The 22,398-nt window shown below is 32.1% G+C and overlaps 4 protein-coding genes across 4 annotated transcripts; 2 read left to right on the top strand and 2 right to left on the bottom strand.

Moving 5' to 3' along the window:
• On the bottom strand, nucleotides 4,837-5,145 carry LOC109353876 (NADH dehydrogenase [ubiquinone] 1 beta subcomplex subunit 7-like). The gene has a single exon (XM_019596237.1). The coding sequence runs from the start codon at nucleotides 5,143-5,145 to the stop codon at nucleotides 4,837-4,839; it is 309 nt and encodes a 102-aa protein (XP_019451782.1).
• Nucleotides 8,149-12,925, top strand: LOC109354513 (tyrosine--tRNA ligase 1, cytoplasmic-like). Its single transcript, XM_019597074.1, has 11 exons — nucleotides 8,149-8,267; nucleotides 8,402-8,514; nucleotides 8,594-8,741; nucleotides 9,169-9,458; nucleotides 9,568-9,664; nucleotides 10,044-10,149; nucleotides 10,232-10,314; nucleotides 11,353-11,498; nucleotides 11,620-11,725; nucleotides 12,391-12,450; nucleotides 12,549-12,925. Exons 2-11 carry the CDS (start codon nucleotides 8,414-8,416, stop codon nucleotides 12,567-12,569), a joined length of 1,158 nt encoding a protein of 385 aa, XP_019452619.1. The 5' UTR covers nucleotides 8,149-8,267; nucleotides 8,402-8,413; the 3' UTR covers nucleotides 12,570-12,925.
• LOC109354512 (glycerate dehydrogenase-like) lies at nucleotides 13,961-17,290 on the top strand. Its single transcript, XM_019597073.1, has 13 exons — nucleotides 13,961-14,186; nucleotides 14,296-14,379; nucleotides 14,609-14,749; nucleotides 15,147-15,268; nucleotides 15,423-15,504; nucleotides 15,693-15,765; nucleotides 15,846-15,937; nucleotides 16,032-16,106; nucleotides 16,201-16,308; nucleotides 16,392-16,469; nucleotides 16,757-16,801; nucleotides 16,881-16,995; nucleotides 17,089-17,290. Exons 1-13 carry the CDS (start codon nucleotides 14,064-14,066, stop codon nucleotides 17,109-17,111), a joined length of 1,161 nt encoding a protein of 386 aa, XP_019452618.1. The 5' UTR covers nucleotides 13,961-14,063; the 3' UTR covers nucleotides 17,112-17,290.
• LOC109354511 lies at nucleotides 17,867-21,236 on the bottom strand. The gene is made up of 7 exons (XM_019597072.1): nucleotides 21,130-21,236; nucleotides 20,549-20,699; nucleotides 19,999-20,142; nucleotides 19,173-19,378; nucleotides 18,103-18,893; nucleotides 17,990-18,040; nucleotides 17,867-17,953 (listed from the first exon to the last, which is right to left on the bottom strand). Exons 2-6 carry the CDS (start codon nucleotides 20,670-20,672, stop codon nucleotides 18,016-18,018), a joined length of 1,290 nt encoding a protein of 429 aa, XP_019452617.1. The 5' UTR covers nucleotides 20,673-20,699; nucleotides 21,130-21,236; the 3' UTR covers nucleotides 17,867-17,953; nucleotides 17,990-18,015.

The following is a 22,398-nucleotide window of genomic DNA, read 5'->3' as shown; positions in this document are numbered from 1 at the left end:
AGTTGACTAATAATGTTTTCTTAATAAATTAACATGCATAATAGTATATGATAGTTAGTATAATCCTCTTGCTCACTTACCAAATTCAAGATTTTAATTTCATGAAACAATATCATATCATGTTTTTGTTATTATATCCATCAAATGAGGTTTTAGTGCCATTTAAAGTTTACTTATGAATTCATATACTTTCAATTTTTACAATTTTGGTGTATTTTAAAGCTTAATCATGAATTCTTATACTTTCAATTGGTATATAAAGTACTATTAATTAGTAGGTATAATAAAACCATAATAAAATACGGATTAATTTATATAAAAAATAGACCATTTCATTTTATTTTACTACAAATATTCCATTGCACAGTATTTGATGTACCAAATTCAAAGTCCAAAAGAATGAGCAATAATAATAGTACAACACTAGATCATAGATGGTATATTTATTTAGGGGTACAGAACATTTATAAGAGAGGAAAGGAACAAAATTACAAAATCAGCTGATGAGAAGGAATTGTTCTAAAAGATGGCAGAAAGTGCAGAGTTTTGGGATAAATGTATAGTAATAATAATACAAATGCATAGGGCAAAAGGAATATAATTGAGATAGAAAAGAAGGGTCAGCTTAATTATCTCTTTTAACTTCTGAATATGTGTCAGTATTATAATGATGGAATTGGCAGAAAGGAGAATGGTGCTAGTAATTTCTGCACAAATGGAATGATGGGTTATGAAACACTCCAAACACCATTTAATTTCATACAACTATTCATTATCTTATTGGTTGCATGGATTCAAACTTTGTATTTTGCAGTAGGACACTAATGTGCCTAGGTATATGTGCTCTTATTTTCTCTCTTTTTAACTATCATTCTACACACAACTTCTGATATAATAGGAACATTACTTATAGTTTATCTCTTTTTATGGTAGGGTTTAGTTTGATGAATGCAGTTATACATTAATAAATCTCATTTTAGAAGCTGAGATATTACATTTTAAGGAATATGATAAAAAGGGTCATTCATAATAACAAATACCACATAAGTGAATATATAAATACTTATTTACTCACTTTATTGTATTTATTTGTATTCTATTATGCAGGTGAGACTATTGTGAATTCTTATGGTTAGGTTGTGCATTAACTCTGATATCAAACTTTATGCTAATTTACATTTATTCCCTTTATTTATAGTTATGTTGAGTCTTGTCAATAGCCGAGCTAGCTAGGACGCACATTATCTAAGATATACTAAGTCCTCAACTGTTCCCCATTTAGAAATATGACATTAATTAATAGGGTATGCAGATTGCAAAATGCAGTCAATTAAATACAATTTTTCCTTTTCTTCTAGGCTTAAAATTGTCATATTTAATATTGGAGTGTGGGTTAACCCAAAAATATTATTCTAGTACAATGGGTCAACTAGTTCGATCTAAAATAGATACATAATCGGTTTGAGTAGTTCATATGATTGGTCATGACTAATAATTAATATGAATCATCGACTCTATTATTTTATAAAACCAATGACTTTGTTAGTTAAATTAGCCAAATCAACCAACTTATTTTTAGAAAATGCCAAAATAATGTCTTTTTGCAATATTCTAGTTATGTTTATCGTAATTAGACTTCTGTTTATCATTTATTAGGTTATCTTGTAACAAAATATTAGCTATTTATGATCTCATAAACTTTTTATTTGAAGATTGGTACCTTGAGTCTATTTTAATTTTGTTTCATACTTGTTAGTTGGCTTTGTCTCTATTGTTGTTTTCTACGTCAATAATTGCCTAACATGGTAGAAAGAAAACGTTAAAAAGAGAAACCTAACAAAACAATCCCATCACAAAATCCATGAAGGAAACACTTAAGTCAATGATATTAACCTTGTACCTTTTAATCTCAAATCCAGTGCTCCAAAAACATTGGTTAATAATGAAGTTAACAGCACATGTTAGCCCTTGATTGTTATATAGTCAAACAGGGAAGGAGAGTTTGATTTGAACCCCACCACTGAATATGTCAAAGTTAATAAAACTCTCTCTTTCTTTCTCTCCATAACACCATAATTTCAAACTTTTTATACCTAACTTAATACACCTTCAGGATGTAAAGTCAATATGGTGGGGGTGCCTTTCTTCAATCATTACTCACATCACAACAAACTTCTTCAACCTCCTAATATTTTATTCATCTTTTCAGTGTCAAGTGAGCTAATATATAATAACCACATAACCTCACCTTTTTTTTAATTCATCAACACACCTAAATTACGTAAGTTAAATGGATACAACAAACATGTAAGTTCTTTATAATTTGAGTTCTTTATATTCCATTTTATTTTTTAGATCCAACACTTGATTGGAGGTTGTTAGTGATGCGATAAAATTATCTTATTATTTAGGCCTGCTTACATGTGTTGTTTATATGATATTAACAGGCCGTTATTAACATTTGGAGAGAACATATATACTAACCATAGTCCATAAACAAAATTTCGGTATATACGATATTAATATAAAATTTTGGTATATAAGAACATATAAATTTTGTGGGATTGGAGAAAAAAGTAAAAAATGAATAGAAGAGACTAATCCAGATTACATGCAAGACTAAGTTTGTGGATCAGTTTAGTAATCCAGAAGCTACACCACCATCAGCTGCTTTTAGTCACTCTTGGGCCTACATAACTTGCACAAGTTGTTTGCCACAGCACCAGGAAGTGCTTTTCGATAGTATTTTTAACTGGGTTCCGCTCTTGCTAAAAATTATGAACTCTTATATTTAACAACTCATTTGGATTTCAATCTTCACCTATTTGTGATCACAACTCAGAAATGTTAGGCTACAAAAAAGGTAAGATTAGGTGAACCAAAGTTGTTACAGTATGCACAAGAGAAACTCCATGTTGGATATAAAAGGAACTGTGATTGTCCTAATGGAAAAATGCTTTCCAAAACCAATAGGGTCTGGCTTAACATACGCCCACTAGCCCTAGGCACCTTGCAACATATATAACCTGATAACACTCTCTATATACTACGACTTCAAAAATATATTTAAGCTAAGTTTTGATTGAAAATGCAAAAAAAATCAAACCCTGTATAATTTACCAGATACATTTTGTCTTTCTAGCGATGAACTCAATTCAAGACAGAAAAATACGGCAGAAGTTGCCTTTTTAAAACAGCAGGCTTGCATTGCATGCAAAGGTAAATTCCAAACCAATTATGTGATTAAGGAGAGGGGGGAAAACATGTGAAATCAAACAGTTAGCAAATCCCTTTATGAATTGTTTACAAATTTTATTCCTTCAAGTAAATCATGGGTGCATAACAGGGGGAAAAGGTAGAAATAAAGTATAAGCAATCTGCAGCTGTCTCTGGATAAACATTCCAAGTAACTTCGATTCCAAACAATAGAAAAACATGAAAGAACAGCTGATCCAAGCAGAAGTTCCTGCCAAAGGTTGAACATGAGTCAAATAACATACAAGGCATTAGAAAGGGACTCAAAAGCAGGTTGAAAAGGAGGATGGTAAAAAAGGCAAGATCTGAAGAACCCATGGAAAAAAAACAAATGAAGCTTACAATGGGAGACTTTATAGCTTACACTAACTGTTACACTTGTGGAAAACAAAAAAAAATTGGCCCCTTTTAGATCCCTAGTGGTTTAGAAGGAAGCCATATCAGTCAAGATTGCCATTCAACAAAACAGAGTCCAAACCACATTATTTAAATATCACTTCAGCATGAAGAAAAACAAGTGATTAATAGAAGTACAGATTCCTCGGCATGCTAAATTCAACATTCATAATTCTCATGTGGCAAATTAGTTTATTTTTTTAAAAGGGAGAGACAGTTTGTTTAATTGTGTGCAACCATTTACAGGCTTTACAACTAAAAGTTGTTTAAAAGGCTCATAAACTTGAGATCATATTATAGTAAGCATACTATCTGATATAGCCTCTTTAATACCGGTTACCAAACATTAGAACGAAGCGTTTAATTGTATCACAAAAGCATCAGAGCCAACATTCAAAGCAAAACCCCTCAAGAACATATTGAAAAAAGGAGAAGAGACATGAAGGGGCAGAAAAGCGGAAAGGAATATAAAATAAGATTTGAAAACCAACCATTTAATTCAGAACAGCTGAGATATAATCTGACAGGGTTTCCATTACCATTAATACTAAGTAACATAACATGACAGGTATAAAAGTTATGAATTCATTTACATTTGTTTCAACAAGTAACTATTTTATATCATGCAAACACTTAATATTAATGTTCTCCAACAGTCCAAAGTCCAACACAATACTTAGATTACAGTATGTATAACCAACTGAATCCAGTCCAACTCCAATGCAAGCAGCAATGAGATCAATGATATCCAAACCATAAGTTATAGTAGTATTACTTGAAATCAAGCCTAACTATCACGATAGCGTTCAATTAGTCTCAAAATTAGTCAATATAAGAATCTGATGTTACTTTTCACCCCAGAAACTAGTTACATATTAATTATTACTCATTTCCCATTCCCCTTAATAAAAAATCAGCATCAAAGAGTCACAAAATACCAAAAATTTGAGTTACACTTTACTGTCTCCTAAAATTAGCTCCTAAAAATTGTTAAAACCGGGTTCAATCCCGATGCCTAATTACTCATGAGCAGATCAATCACAATCAATTCAAATAAAGACAAATACCTCCTCAATAATAAATTAAAAAAGTGAAAATATTTCGACAAAGCCCCAAATTAATAAACCCTAGATCACAATAAATCGACGAATTGAAACAATCAATTGAAATCGAAGATAATATACCTCAGGCATTTGCAGTTTTGGGGATAAGGGGAACGCCAGCACCTTGAGGGTGAGAATTATTGATGTTGGCTTGTTCTTCGCGGATCTTGTTCATCTGAAGCATTCGCTCCATGACGAGTTCGTATTCGCATTTCTCGTAGGAGTGGCGTTGGTTCTGACACTTCCAAGGAAGGTAGAATTCGGATTGTCTGCATTTGTTGAGAGGGATCAATAAGTGAGCGCATTGATCTCGATACGCTAATGGAACCCTAGCTTCAACCATCTCCTCTTGTGTCGCTATCATCTTCTTCGATGACCCTTCTACCTCCATTCTCTATGATTCACTAAATTCTCATCAAAAATATGTATATGCTTTTTATACATAGGATCAAACCAATCAAATAGTTTTATTATTTTCATTTTGTTACATAGTTTTTTGTTAAATAGAATCACTAAAAAAACTAACTAAAAGCACGACCAACATTATAGTTATGAAAATCGTACATCTAGTTTCAATTTATTATTCCCATTAATTTTATTTAAAATATATGTATTTTTATTTAAAAATACATTTTATAATAATAATTTCACTATTTTTTTTATGAATGATTAATATAAACCTCTACGTGTGTATATATTTCAAAAACATTCTACATTACAAAGTCACATATTTTCGAAATAAATAAAAGTATTTCTTACGTTCTTTATTAATATCCTAATAATGATGGTATAATATATAGAGTAAATTACATTGACATCATATGAGTTTTAGTTAAATTACACAAACTATTTTTTACTTTTCTACATGTATACAAACTCCTAAATTTTATACTTTCATTATATTAACCACTCCTGCATGAGAAATAAGTGTAATCTTTTAAACAAAAAATATGATAATATAATTAAGTTAAGCAAAACATTGTATATTGTGAAGACAAATCTAAATAATACACAAATCAATGTACATTTATTATTTTTTGCTACAAAATGCATCAACAATTCTAAAGAGATATTGTTTAAATCGCTCTTATACTATATCGTAATGAACCAAAAATAATAAAGAGGTATTGACTTATATATTATTTGAATTTGTATCCACATTATATTATGTTTTGTTTAATTAAATTATATTTATCACATTTTTTGTTTAAAAAATTATACTTATTATTAAATTATACAAAAATTATACTTATTATGTTAAAAAAAGTGAAGAATGAATTGTATAATTTCAATAAAACTCAGAGGTATCAGTATGATTCAATCTAATATATAGGTATATATTGTTATTTGCAATGGTGGAAACATGTCTGGGTTTGACTTTGTTAGTCAATTTTAAAAAATTCAAAGTTTGGGTCTAGCCTATTTAAAAGTTGGTCTTACTTGTTAGCCCATTAAAAGACATTCTATATTATATATATGTTAGGAAAACCCAAAATAACTATCCATCATGGTGTAATTTGTGATTCTCCCTATTTTGCCCTCATTATTTTCTAATTTTTACAAAAAAATATATATATATATAACTTAATGTTCCTCTCCACCTAATATATGCTCATATTATTTGGTTAATTATTTTTTATTCTTACATTATGACTATCAGTCTTTAATGCAGAACATTACACCAATCAAATAAATTCAAATGTAGATTACAAATATTTAACACAAAATATTATATTTAACATTTATGACATACAAACTATACATTATAAATGATAGGAAAGCGGATTGACAGACACGATAGTAACTGTCAACACGCTAGTGATAATTAAATAAATCACTATGTCTACATTTATATGGACTTATAAGCTCACTTTTAACTATGTCTATCTAACTAATATTAAAATTATATATCTTTATATAAATTACATATATGATAATATTAGTTATATTAAAATATCATAATATGAATATTGTTATATAATATAACTAAATTGGTCGGCCTTCTATACTTAATGGACATTTTAGGTGGTCTAAAACCTCACATGTTAAACTAAATATATTTTTCAAAAAACTTGAGTCTAACCTAATTTGTTATAAGTCGAGTAATATACATCTGATAGATAGTATGATCTGTTATCACCCTTAGATTAGTGGTATATTGTTTAATTAATAAATCATCCCTTGAAATGTTACACCAATACAACATTAATAATATATAGCAAGACCCATTTTCTAAATGTTATTTTTTGGTATAATCAAAGATATTTTCTTACTTTTTTAATAAAGAACTAATTCATTTATAGGTGTATGATTATTCTTCCAACAAATGTCGCTCATATGAATCGAATTCATGACCTTTTGATTATCTCATAAATCTAGTGGTACCTCATACAATTAGACTAATATATTTTTGGTATTTCTAAAAGGTTTGATTAATAATAGGTCACCTTAATGTATTTGATAAATATGTCTTTCAAAAAAAGTTGCAAGAATATCCCTAATAGGAGAATATACTCAATAAATTAAATATGAAAATACTGTGTTATATGAATACACATTTTATACAATATAAAGATTAAAAAATATGATTCTTATGCATAAGGTAAAAGTCTAAAGACACCTACTTAGAATTTTTTTTTTATAATTTCCTAGTACATTCTTGCTTGAGGCTAAACAGTCAAATACATCAAACTAACCTAACCTTACATCCTTGGATGACAAAAATATATATATTCATAAAAATGTTTACAACAAGTACCTACAACAATACCTTACATATCACAACAATTATCATATTTGAAATATATAATCTATTTTATTATTATTTAATATATATTACTTACGATGTAAAGTTTCTACAAAATAAATATATTATTCATTATTCATATATATTAGAATCAATTATTAAATGATGCAACAGCAAATAAAATAATATATCCCTTTTCTATAAATATTATTGTTCTTCTCATTAATATATGAACCATAAATGATTCAACAACAAATAAAATAATATATATTTTTCTGAATTATTATTGTTCATGTGTAATACCTACTATATCTTTAATATCTAATGTCTAATTCTTGGAAGGACACATATTGTGAAGAGAAATCACAAACCCAACAAAAATTAATTTATTATTAAAAAGTGAGAATACACTTAATAATACCAAAAAATATCATGTAATACCTATTTATACATATGTTAATTATATATAAATATTAATTAAATATGAATATACATAAAAGTGTATTACTTCATGTGCCATTATTTATGATTTCAGAAAAAAATACTTAATCATTTTTTTTTTACAATCAATCACAAGCACAGTATCACATGGTGGAGTGACACACTTTAGGTAGAACAGATGTGCTCCGTGTATGATAGGACCCATCGCGCACATTGTTATCTCGAGTCCTTACCCTTTCTTCCCATTTTCACTTCACTGTTGGCAGCGGCGGCGGCACTCACCATCTCCACCTTCTACGGATCTAACACCACCACTCCACCTCCACGTACGTATTTCCCTTCTTCCTCTTTCACCTCTTTCTCTGTTATCTCATTATTCCATTCTAATTTGTTTGGTTTTTACATCACAACACTTATTATCTATGATTGACATGATGACATTATAAACCATTGTAAACAGTGAAAACCACCAATGGAACAATCACCTGAAGCTGCAGTCACAGAAGCTGTTCAATCCTTGTCTGTCTCCAAACCTGAAATTGCTGACTCATCCAATCCAAATTCAAATCATGAGTAAGTTATGTTCTTTATCATTCACTCAATTAGGGTTTAGAGGTTTAATTTCCCTGATCTAGGGTATTTCATGTCTTAGGTTGAGTTTGGAAGAGAGGTTTCAGACCATAAGGAATATTGGGGAAGAGTGCATTCAAGAAGAAGAACTCCGAAACCTGCTTGCTAAGAAGCCTGAACCAATTTGCTATGATGGCTTTGAACCCTCTGGCAGAATGCACATTGCTCAGGTCCTTTTCCTTTTTACTTTCAAATTATACTCATCTACCAACAATGCGTTGGTACAGTGGTGTAAGATCCTACTAGATCCCTAGAAAAACCCAAAAGGTCAAGGTATTGATTTGATTCCTTAGAGCGACACTTGTTTGGAGGGGCAACCACGGACCCTGAAAAAAGATCAGTTCCTTACCTATAACGAGGGGATACCCTCGGTAGTACCGAAAAAACTAGTCTCATCTCAATATTGATAAATAATGAATTGATTTATATTGTCCAAGTGATTTCTTTTTTAAAATTGTTGAATGTTGATATTGCTGCTTGAAAATGGAAGAATCAAAATTAGATTTTAGTACAGATAGATAGTGAATAGTTGAGTTGTCAGGTTATATGAATCTTTGGAGGTTGTTGGCTTATATCCTTTTACTTGCATATATATAGGGAGTTATGAAGACAATCAATGTGAACAAGCTAACATCTTCTGGTTGCCGTGTCAAAATATGGATTGCCGATTGGTTTGCCAAGCTAAACAATAAAATGGGGGGAGATTTGAAGAAGATTGAGATAGTTGGCCGTTACTTGATTGAGATTTGGAAAGCTGTTGGGATGGATCTGGAAGGAGGAAAAGTTGAGTTTTTGTGGTCATCGAAGGAGATTAATGCGAGAGCTGATGAATACTGGCCTCTTGTGTTGGATATAGCTCAGAAGAACAACCTTAAAAGGATTATCAGGTTTCTTTTTGTTTTTTCCTTCAATTTTTTTGTATGATATACAGACCTATTAAATGGTGAATCTATACTTAAAATGCTACCTCATGTTTTGTTTTTACCCAAATTATAGGTGTAGCCAAATAATGGGACGGAGTGAAACTGAAGAATTGACTGCTGCTCAGATATTCTATCCATGCATGCAGTGTGCTGACATATTTTTCCTCAAGGTTCATTTCTGTTGTTTGCTACATATGTGCCTTTGCATAAACTTTTTTTATAACTTTTGTATAGATTGTTGAGTGTTGATTACTGTAGAAAACTGTCCAAAAATAAATTTATTCATAATCATCACACTTGCAGCAGTAAAAATGGAATTTGAAATTGTTTAATTGTTTAGTGACTACTTAATGATATCTTCACCTAACTTATCTTTTGCTGTCATTGGTATTTACTGTCCTATTTTTGTTTGGCTTCTATACTTTTTACGGCTTTCTACTCATGTTGTTTTGTCTCATAAATCTTATGTGCTTAGTTGTGAAACTATGGGTGTGAATTTGCTTGAAATATATTAGTTAGTAATGCATGAACTTTTTTATATTAAAATAGGCCGACATCTGCCAATTGGGAATGGATCAGCGAAAAGTGAATGTCCTCGCGAGGGAGTACTGTGATGACATTAAGAGGAAGAACAAACCCATTATCTTGTCACACCGTATTTTCCAAATTTTCCTCTTTAGATTAATATTTATTGAAGTTGTGTATTTCTTACTAATTGATTCAGGGGTGATTTGCAGACATGTTACCTGGTCTACAGGAAGGGCAAGAGAAGATGTCAAAAAGTGACCCATTATCTTCCATTTTCATGGAAGATGAGGAGGTAAGTTGTGCTAAGTGTAGTAAATTTAGGGTTTTATGCTCCTCTCCCAATAAACTCTCTATGTCCAAGAGCAAGGGTCTTAAATTTGTCATTATTACAAAAGTGAAGATCTACTGTCTTCCAGTTGCATTATGTGTTGGGCATAAGGACAGCCAGGTGAAGAAAATCTTTTTTCACATTTGTGAAAGAGTTAATACTCAATTTGGTACTCCGTACTCCAAAAATCACGTTGCCATCAATTTAGTCCTCCAAAGAAATTAATCACCATATTAGTCCCTCAAAGATTACATTTGCCACCAACTTAGTCCTCCAGTAAAATTTGTCATTATATTAATCTCTCAGAGATTAAATTTGTCACCAAGTTAGTCCCTATATTAGTCTTTCATAGATTGAATTAGTCAACAAATTAGTCTCTATGTTAAAATGCTGTTAATCTTTGACAAATGACTATAAAGAAGTACTCATATTCTATGAACTTCACCATATATTTATAATATAGGTTATGTAAAAAAGTGTTCTATGCATGCTGATTAATGATTTAAAAAATGGTGATTTTTAGACTTAAAATGTCATGTAAAGATCATTTAACTACGACGAAGACAATGACATGTACACAATTAGACACCATATTCAGTGCCACCAACTTAGTCATTTAATCTTTAAGGAACTAAGTTTGTGACAAATTTAATCTTTTAAGGACTAATATGGTTTGAAGGACTGATGTGGTGACAAATTTCTGGGAAGGACTTAGATTTAATATTTGAGGGACTACTGTGGTGGCAAATATTTTGGAGAACTAAGTTGGTGACATTTGTGATATTTGGAGGAACAAATTGACTATTAACCCATCTTTGAAAATTGCAAAATTATGAAAAGGGAAAATGTCGGAAGGAATAAAAGTGCCGATTCTGTGTAAATTTATGGTCTTTTATTCCAATATTACATATTTTTTCAGGTGGTTCTTTTTTATAATTGTGCTCTTAATTTTTTTTTTAAACTTATGTTCTGACTGTTCAACTTCATATTTGGATATCATAGGCTGAAGTGAATCTGAAAATAAAGAAAGCCTTTTGCCCGCCAAAGGTTGTACAAAAAAACCCATGCTTGGAGTACGTTAAGTATCTTATTTTACCCTGGTTTAATGAATTCAAAGTGGAGCGTAGTGCTGCTAATGGTGGGGATAAGTAAGTTTTCTAGCTCATCCTCTAATAGTATGTGGTACATATTTGATGTTTGGGCTGCTTTACAATCCTTTTCTGCTCTAAAAATGTTTGGTTGATGTGCTTATGTTTCCATTCAATGTAGGACATTCAAAAACTTTGAAGAGCTGGCTGCTGACTATGAAAGTGGGGAGTTGCATCCAGCTGATCTTAAATCAGCTTTGTCAAAGTCATTGAATAAAATTTTGGAGGTGATTTTTCTTATTATGTTTATGCATCTTCTTGAATTTGATTTTTTCATTCTTATATTAATATGCTGCAAGCATATAGCGTGCCATATTCTGTTGCTTTTGTTTGTGAAATTCTTTTAAAGATTAATCCATCTAAATAGATTCAGAATGTCTAATCATATTGGCTAGTGTGTGGGAGTTTGAAATTTAATGTGTTGGTTTTAGTTTGCAGATTGAATAGGCTATATGAAGTAGATGGGTTATTATATCTTAAATGTTTTAATACATAAACTTCTCCAAGTAAAGCAAAACTAGTATATCTGTTTAGAGAGTACCATTTTCATTTCATACTTCTGCATTTGTATGGACAGTTCATGACATTTCTATTGAGGCTCTAGAGGCTATTTACATGTGCTTCAATTAATTAATGTATTCATGTCGAAATTAAGTTGGTCCAACCCATGAGAGGAAACAAGAGAGACATCAGTGCTGCTATCCTCATGCTTTGGCTGCTCTTGGTAATGTATCATATTGGTGCTGATAGCATGTTGTGACTTTTCATTGTGAGCTCAGCCAAAGCAACAGTAGTCGGTGTTTTACCGTTCATTGCTATAGTGAAGCTTACTTTCATTCCTTTATTTTCCAGCATGTGGCACAAGCTAAATTGTTGTTTATTGAATATGCAGCCTGTGAGAGTACACTTTAAAACAGACAAAGATGCTAAAGAGTTACTAAAAAGGGTCAAGGTGAGACTCCTCTAGAACTAAAAAACACAATTATCAATCATTTTTACTGAGTATGTATACTTATCAAGATAATGATCTGAATTGGTCCTTGTTTGTAGGCTTACCGAGTCACCAAATAAGCTGATTAAACACTTCAGGCTAATTCTGTTATTTGTCAAAGAGCCATATACTTTTCAAGTTACCAAATGCATGGAGTTACTTGTAAAATATCGTGGAGGTTCTCTAGTATGGCAAATGTGAAGAATATTTTTCTATAAGTGTAAGATGATTTTCAAATAGTGGTATGCATATTTAGGGTGTCTCAAACCCTGGGTCGCAGTGAGTTCTATTTGGATACTCATTTCCCTTTCTTTTTAAATGTTGGGTTATTATTTTTCCTTAAGGTATAATGTTTTGACAGCAGATTTTCAATTCACACTTTAGCAGACTTATGAAAAGCTTTAGTATTTTGAATAAAGCTCATGCATTTCATTTAGACACTATAAGCTCTTGTCAAAAGGATATTTTCATGGTTGAAGTTATCTGGAATTTATTTTATTCCTCCATGGTTGTTGGTGGACGATTTCCTCCTTAATGTGGTTTAATAAAATGGCTAGCAGTCTGTTTCATTGGAATTGACGGGAAAGAGAGTTAATCACAAGAGTATTTCGTGGCTCTCAAAGTAGATTCCAGGAGAACAAGGTTCTTTGGGTCAAATTATCAAACGGGGGGAAGCATAGGAATCATGGTTGTGGCTAGCTTAGAGGAAAAGTAAGGCCTCAACATCTCAGCCTGGTGCATTAATGAAAAACCAATCTCACCCACTTAAAAATGTGATTTTAATATTAAAAAAAATGGTTTTAAGAAGAAAAAAAGTCTTTCAGAAGCTGAAAAATAAACTTTCTTGTTAAAAAGCCGATTTCTATTCTTTGGTAAAAGTTCGATAAAATAAGCATATAAATGTCACAATTAATTTTTACTATAGAAGAATCATTTTTCCAGTATTGAGAATAAAAGAAACCATTGATAAGATAGATGAAAAGATTGAGAAATTCCAAACCACAATCATGTAGACTGGAATTTATTCATACAATTTTTTTTAATGAAATTAAATTTCAAAACTCTATATTCAACAAAAAAAAAAAAGATGATATAGGAAGCTACAACAAAGTGGGGTTCGATAAAATACATGTAGACAACTTTAAGGGAAGAAGAATACAAGTTTTTGATAGCTAATTCCTAAACGGTGGAAAATAAACTATTCACAAATTCATTATCAGCCACAAAATTATGGAGCCATTTTTGTCATTGGAGAAATAGGATGGACATTATCCTCTTAGTGCCCAACATGAGGCCTAAGTACACTTCCATTTCTTCAACTCAATCTCTTCCCCTCATAAAACCTCACATTATCCAAAGAGTACCAAAAAATCTTATACCCAACTTCAATTAATAAAACTACTACAAATAATGGTGGATAATAGAATGACTATGATAAATCTTTACACATATATTACAATGTATTATATTTATGTGAAAGACCAACTCAAAATTTGAGTGTACTGTGTTTCACTTCAACTTTGTACTTAAACTAGTCTTCCAAAGGTAACAGTGTTGTTATTGTTGTTGGCTTCATGGCCAAGCCAGTGTCCATTGAGGTATGGAACCCAAATGGGAAATACAGAGTTATTAGCACTAAACCAATGCCAGGAACTCGTTGGATCAATCTTCTAGTCCAACAAGATTGTCGTGTTGAAGTAATCAACTTTCTTTCTATATTGGTGTTTGCTTTTTCTATGCATGTGTTCTCTTCTTAGTAAATTAAGAGATTTTTCATTCCTGTTTCGTTTCATGTGTACTAATCAGATATGTACTGAGAAGAAAACTATTCTGTCAGTTCAAGACATTATTGCTTTGATTGGTGATAAGTGCGATGGAGTTATAGGACAGGTAATGATAACAAAATCATGATCAGTTCCATGAAGTAAGAGGTTAATCAGTATAAAAAATCAAGCTTTTTTATATTTGTATTGTTGTTGTTATTATTTTATGGCGTCGTTCGATCCATGTAGCCGACCCCACCTAGTAGGATAAAGGCTTGGTTGTTGTTGTTTTCTGGTGTGGGTTTTTCTCGGTTTTGGAGTTACCGAGTATGTGATGGAGTTGGTTGTTATTACAGTTGACTGAAGATTGGGGAGAAGAATTGTTCTCTGCCTTGAGCAAAGCTGGAGGCAAAGCTTTCAGTAACATGGCAGTTGGTTACAATAATGTGGATGTCAATGCTGCAAACAAGTATGGTGTTGCTGTTGGAAATACTCCTGTAAGCTATCTCTTTCATATTACAATTCATATATTAAATGCATGTGGCTTTTCTTTTTGTAAAGCTGCAATTTTTGCTTGGAAGAATGTTTCTTTGATAATATAACTGCGACCTAGTTGTCACCGGTTTAAATTCTACACATAGTCTCTCCACTTGCAGGGGATTAGATGCGTGCATTTACCCTCTCCAAAGTCCAAACCTTATCTATCAGGTGGAAGTCTAGTGTACTGGGTTGTCGGTTATAATATATTTGGTACCAGAAAAGACTACTAGTATATTTTTTAATATGTGATGCTAAAGTGGTTTTAGTTCTGCTCAGTATGTTTCATGAGCAAAGAAGTGATAGCCTTGAGGAGAAAATACTGATTCTAACATTAGTCCATCATTTATTTGTTAGGGAGTGCTGACTGAGACAACAGCGGAGCTAGCAGCTTCACTCTCTTTATCGGCTGCAAGAAGGATAGTCGAGGCCGATGAGTTCATGAGAGCAGGACTATACGATGGATGGCTACCTCATCTGTATGAAAACTATTCACATGCTTTTCTTGCTTCATTCTAATAGTAATAATGTTAAGATACAGTGAACTTATATTCTTTGCTCGTCTTCGAATACTAGATTGTATTTTTGACATAACTCTTCTGGTGGCTGGAATGACTGCTTTGGTTTTGGTAGATTTGTTGGAAACCTGCTGAAAGGACAAACGGTTGGCGTTATTGGAGCCGGCCGAATCGGATCAGCTTATGCAAGAATGATGGTAAGATGTCAAATTTTCAATAAATCTCAGATTTGGTGTTCTTCCTACTCTAGGTTGAATTGATAAATTGCATTTTTTGTATGAAAACCAATAGCTTATAAATTGATGAATGATAATATTGATTATCCATATGATCAGCATATTCAATGTTGGCAAGGGTAATCTTAGAAGTATATCCTTTGAATCAGGTTGAAGGGTTCAAGATGAACCTAATTTACTACGATCTCTACCAGGCGACTCGGCTAGAAAAGTTTGTCACAGGCATGATCCTACCCCACCACTCACCTCTATTTATAAACCATATTGCTGCGAAGTGATGATTCTGTTTATTCCTATTGCAGCTTATGCTGAATTCTTGAAAGCAAATGGTGAACAACCAGTAACTTGGAAAAGGGCATCAACAATGGATGAGGTCCTCCAGGAGGCAGATCTAGTAAGAACTCGATGCTGCGAATTTAACGTACTAGCATAGCATGTTACATTCGACTTATTTCGAATAATATGGTTTATCATGGACCCTTTTGTAGATCAGTCTTCATCCGATCTTGGACAAAACTACTTATCATCTCGTCAACAAGGAGAGACTCGCCAAGATGAAGAAGGTAAAACTTAAAGAACAAACTTTTGATCTAAAATCTAATTTATTTCCGGCATAAAGAGATGCAAACTCTGTTACTAATGATATCCCTATTACAGGAAGCAATTCTTATAAACTGCAGTAGAGGACCTGTTGTTGATGAAGTTGCACTTGTGGAGCATTTACGACAGAATCCATTGTTTCGAGTAGGTCTTGATGTGTTTGAGGTAATTGAACCTTCCCTATCTCTGAATACTAGAATTTGTTAATCTATCTCTTAAACTCTCTATATGATTTAACTTTTTCTTAGGATGAGCCCTACATGAAACCTGGACTTGCAGAGTTGAAGAATGCCATTGTGGTACCTCATATTGCATCGGCTTCCAAGGTAGTTCTTACCCTTACTGTTGGATTTATTCAAGTGTGAAGTCTCACATTGGATATGAGGGGAGGAGTGAAAAATTTTATAAGTAGAAAAGTCCTATGGAACTAATGCCTTAAGGTTTTGGTTCAAGTCGTGGTGTCTCACTTGTGACTCTCCACTCTTCCCATACTCTGGTAACAATGAAACTCCTCGGTGGTTAGAGGCTCCCCGACCGCAGTCTGCTCTAACACTTACATTATGAAAGTTAATTGACATGCACAAACAATGAATTATTTTATCTATCTTTGCAGTGGACCCGTGAAGGAATGGCCACATTAGCAGCTCTAAATGTGCTGGTATATGCTTTTTCATCTGATATATTTGTATGATCACTTAAATTCTCAGTGTATTGATGAAGCTCCTCATGAAATACAGGGAAAAATTAAAGGGTATCCAGTTTGGTTTGATGCCAATAAGGTGGAACAATTCCTTGATGAGAATGCTCCACCTCCAGCTGCAAGCCCAAGCATAGTTAATGCAAAAGCCCTTGGTAATATATAACAACATTTTATATTGTTAAACACTTAGGCCAAAATTTTGTTTTGGTTTAAACCCTCTTGACAATAGGCTTATATAATTACAGGTTTGCCAGTTTCAAAGCTATAGGCATACACATGCTTTTGTTCTACAAGGGCCTTCAATTGCAAAGGAGAGTTTATGTCCTTGTGTTGTGTATGTAGAGAGTGTCTGTGGAAGTGTATCAGAATAAACACTGTCACCTTAATATTAGTATAATGTACTTGAAATATTAATTAAACTTCAAACATAAATGAACTTATACATGAGAATTCATCTCATTAAAATCCATCTCAAGGGTAGCTCCTATTCATGTATAGACCTGAGGAAGAGGTTCCCTATTCCTTATTAAAATTCTGCTCTCATAACTTAGGGTGCATTTGGTAAATAATAAATAGCTTAATTAAGTGATTACTCATTAAGCTATAAGTTATTTTTCATAAGTTGTTCTCAAAAGTCCAATATACTCTCCATAAGCTCCTCCAAACACCCCTTAGTCTTAAACACAACTAAGAACTTCAGATAACAATCCAGTTACTAGTGAAAACTACAAAACTGGCTTTAATCATCAATAGATAAAAGAGATTGTGATTGAAAAACAAACATGAATCCTGTTGCTGCACCCTGATTTTTGCTTAAGCTATAACAATGAAGCAGTAATCACTGCATTCAATCATGGAGCTACTCTCTATATTATCCTTATAGTTAATATTTTGTGCACCTGATTTAATATAAAGTACTTTGAAAAATTAATTCACTAATAATCTAAAGGTGAATCAGTTTTTGCTTACACCCTCAACATATAAGTTTACATGTCATAAATTCAACAAGCTAACACAATACCATCAACTCAATATTGTTGGAATAATAAGATACCATTTATAAATAACTAAACATAAATAATTGAAGTCCAATTATGAGGCTGCATGAGTCTAAGATGCAATATGCATTCATATATTATTACCTAGCTTGAAGCTAAAGCTCATGTGCATTTTTATTCAGCAGCATATTCCACTTGTTAAACATTACCACAATACTAAGGGTGCACTTCAGAGACAAATTTTCTAAGGGGTTGCATTAAAATAGTTCATCTAGCATGGATTTGATATCAAAATTATTAACCTTGGACTTGATATATAACATGTTCTTGTCCAGATAAGATTTCTTCAGCTCAAGCTTGATCAAATGCTTGTTAATCTCTTCGATCCTTGTTTTAGTATCAGTTACCTCTAGTTCCTTCTCAGCCAAGGTTTCCAGTTCTGATTCCAGCTCTTTCCTCAACAATTCCATCTCACGATCAGAGTTAGCGTTTGCAACCTCTGCAGCCCCGTGCTGATTAATGAAATCCATGTTGTCAGCAATTTCGTCGAGTATGCTACGCAACCAAGCTACATTAAGTTCAGCAGATTCTACATCCTTAAGAATTGCCAACATTTCTTTGACTTTGGACTCGGTTAGGTGAACTATTGAGGTTGATTGTAACTCTTGCACCACAAAGCACACACATTCTATGTAGTATGACCTCATGACGACTGATTCCAAATGGCAGCTTGCACCTATATCTCCATGCTTGTCAAAGATGGACAGCAGGATGGATGCAAAACTTTCTTTTACATGGTATCTTCCAACAGGAACGCGCGATTCCGAAACCACAGACTTGGTCTCCTCTCCATCATAGTCATGAGAAATATTAGACAAATTGAAGTCCATGGATCCATCAGCTGATTTAGTGAGACCTCCGGTGGCATCAACATTGGTGACCGGAACAACTTTCCGTGAAGAGTGTTTGTCCGATTCATGCTTTATTCCCATTGGGTTGGCAGCAACATACTCCACACGATCCTTATTTGGTTGGACTTTGTGATTAACCGGCTGTCAGAGAAACAAGTCAAATATATGCTTATTGCTTAACTAGGAACCATATGACATGATTGAGAAATATTTTTACACAAAATTCATAAAATAATTAAAAGGTATATAAATGAAAAGTATCTAAAAAGTATCGAAGTATCGGATATGATATGCATCAGATACCAGCGCGACAACCATTTTGAAGCATGGTGCTAAATAGTTGCTTAACATTGGTATACTTGCAGACAAAATTTTATAAAGAATTGCATGAAGAGCATAAGAGAAAAGAAAGACCACTACCTTGACATCTTGGATAAATATTTCTGTAGAAACTGGTATTATCTCACTTCGTTTTGTTTCCACCATTTTCTCTTCGGAATGATTCAATGATGGCGATGAAGCATCAGAGAGATAAATAGCCCCGATTTTTGAGGCTGGAACACTGTCAAGAACCGGGGGTTCTGGCTTAGAACCTAACTTCTTTCTCCTGTCAAGTGACAATGTACCTGCAATTTGGATTGTTTTAGAAACATATTCATAGTGTGTGGAAGTTCTCTCAGTATATCAATGATATCTTTAGTACCCTCAAAGTAACATTTTTTAACTAATCAAACAAATAAGCAGACAAGTCATGCAAGCAAATTTATTAATCGAACGAAGTTCATGAAATGACCAAACATGATCAAAATGCGAGATAGTTTATATCATGTGTACATACAAGTTGTTGAAATCCGAGTTTAATCAAACGATACCTGAGTTTATTTTCAATCCATAAACAATCTATTTCTTGGCAAAATATAGATAAATCCCACACTAGTTTTATATAATCAAAGAGGTTGGTTTACATGACTTATAGTAAATGGAAGAAGCAGGATATTCTGTACTGCATTAAAACCTGAAATATTTCTTAGGATCCCCTTTGAGATAAATCTAATTTGTTCAAATCCTCTAGTCTTTTTATAAGGTGGTAAAAATAAACAAAGAGAAATCTGTCTATTTTCAGAGCCTTGGCCTGCTAAGAAATTCACTACAAGAATACAAACTAAATAACCGGTTGAATGTTACGATTTAGATAAAAATGAGCAACATTGATATCCTTATATAGAAGATTAAAAAGGGGTTAAACCTGAATCAGCTCCTGACATTCTTTTGTTGCAAAAATCATCACACACATGGTAAGGATTGGATGCTTTAGGGCAGCCTGAGTGTGTGTGTTTTTGTCCGGTCGTCTTTTTGCCACGCTCACCATCTGCAACACTTCTGCGATAATCTTCGAACAAAAATACAAAAAAGAAAGATTGTTCATGCTTTCCGAGACGGCAGCTAGGCATTCCAAATATATTGGCTGAATTTGAAGCATTACAGTATTCTTATTTAAGACCAAATAGGAAATACTCAGCTCAAAGTATATAACAAATTAAGAACAGTTTGAGCATATCAAAATCACAAATAAGAATAGAAGGAAAAATGAAAACAGGCACAGAAGAATAGGTACATGCATCAGTTACAATTGTTAGCACTATATAAGTGATTCTTAAACTACCAGTGCACAAGGCTCCAACTTAGTGGAGTCTGAGAGGGTAGACGTACACAGCCTTACCCTACAAGCCGAGAAACTATTTCCAGGTCACACAACAAAATACAGGTATATAAACAAAGCATAATTGGCCACTAACCTGCACTCTTTTTAGTTTTAGTAGACTTGGTTTCCTTGATTTTTTGCATGCAACTATCTCTGCATTCATGATAGAGATTTGAAGCATATACACAGTTTGACCTAACTTTTTGGTTCTGAGCCATCTCTTTTCCAAGTATCACCTACCACACCTTTGATATGGATCAATCCAATTGTAATTGTTGCATTGCATTCACCAAAAAAATAACTCAAATTAAACCCCAAATAATAATCAATTATATATAAAATAAAAGGATCAAATCAGTTTATGTGCAAATCTAAGTAATACATACAATACAAAATATCCAAGAGAGAATCAGAATTTTACTAAGAAACAAAAAAACAATAACCAAAACTCAAACAACTGAATGATCTCATCACTTCAGTTCACTCCATCAACTGATATATGTTAAGAGTTATCATATAAAATAAACATTATCAAAGGTTATTATTTTTTGATGCATATTTGTTATCAAAACAAATGATGAACACATAAACAAAAAGAGACAGCCATAAAACATAGAACCAAGAAAGAGCAACAAAGGCAATAAAACATAGACAAAGATCACAAACAACAACTACCTAGGAAGAGAGATAAGATGTTGGTGCAATAGTTGAAGAAGTAGTTGATGCAACAGAAATTCCAAATAATGAAAACAATATTTGATGAGAATGAAGGCTTTGTTTTTGGACATGTGGGTATTGCTTTAGTATTATAGAACACGTGAGGACTCTTTCAACTACAAAATAATGATATAAATGGAAATAGCAAAAGCAATGAAAACACTTCCAAAACTAGTCTTTCTTAAAGGTTTTCACAACGGCTCAATTATACTTAAATTCCTCAATTTTCAATATTAGAAAGGCTTTTGAGTGGTATATATAATTTTGATATAAAAGTAAGAGTATGCACATTTATTTACATTTATTCACTATTGACTCTAAATAGGTGCATCAAGTGTAGCCGCCCAATATATCATAAGAGGTTATTTGGAAAAATATTTTTATTTTTTGTGATTTATTTCATTAGTATGTTTATTATTTTATAGTTTTATTTTAGGTACATTTGATGAACATGAAATGAAGCATCATATACCTACCTAATTTTCCAAATTCGGATAATAAAATTTTAAAAAATATAAGATTTAAATAAATGAATAAGACAAAGTAGATTAAAAAGTGTATAACAAAATATGGTGTGAGCACAGTATAAGTATTGTGAGAGATGTAGATAGTGACAATAGGAAGTACAAATTGGTTAAGCTATCAAACACCACTAGCCCTAGCTCTAGGCTCTAGTATGAGTTTTTGACACATTCGACTAAGATAGTAAAAAAAAATAACACACATTAACATTTATATCTTTTTTATTTAAAATAATATTATTTTTCTTTAAAATATAAAGAAAAAAGTCACTTGTCTATCCATTATTTTTAATCATTATTAACTTTTAGAAAAAAGTAATACAAATAAATGTTAAATAATATATTTTTACATTTCGAGTGCATACATATTACATTCATTGTTTATTTAGTGAAGATGTTATGTGATAGACACAACTAATAAAATATTGACAATAAATTTAAAATTTAATTTTAATTAAAAAATTATGTAGTACTAAAAAAACACAAAACCATTTATCTCTAAATATAAATATCACATATTAGTTAGGTTTAGATACAAGTTTTTGTCTCTTTATTTGTTACTGCTTCATAATATTTTAAAATTTGGTTCAATTTAATTATGTCAACCGAAAAGGAATATCCTTCCCTTCTCAAAATTTAACCGTTCCCACGGCTAATAATATAATAAGAATTTCTCTACTCGATGACATAATTTCTTTTGGTTTCC

The sequence above is a fragment of the Lupinus angustifolius genome, chromosome LG08, assembly GCF_001865875.1.
Source record: "Lupinus angustifolius cultivar Tanjil chromosome LG08, LupAngTanjil_v1.0, whole genome shotgun sequence".
Lineage (NCBI taxonomy): Eukaryota > Viridiplantae > Streptophyta > Magnoliopsida > Fabales > Fabaceae > Lupinus > Lupinus angustifolius.
Note: the sequence above shows the minus strand (reverse complement) of the source record. Positions and strands in the feature narration are given on the sequence as shown.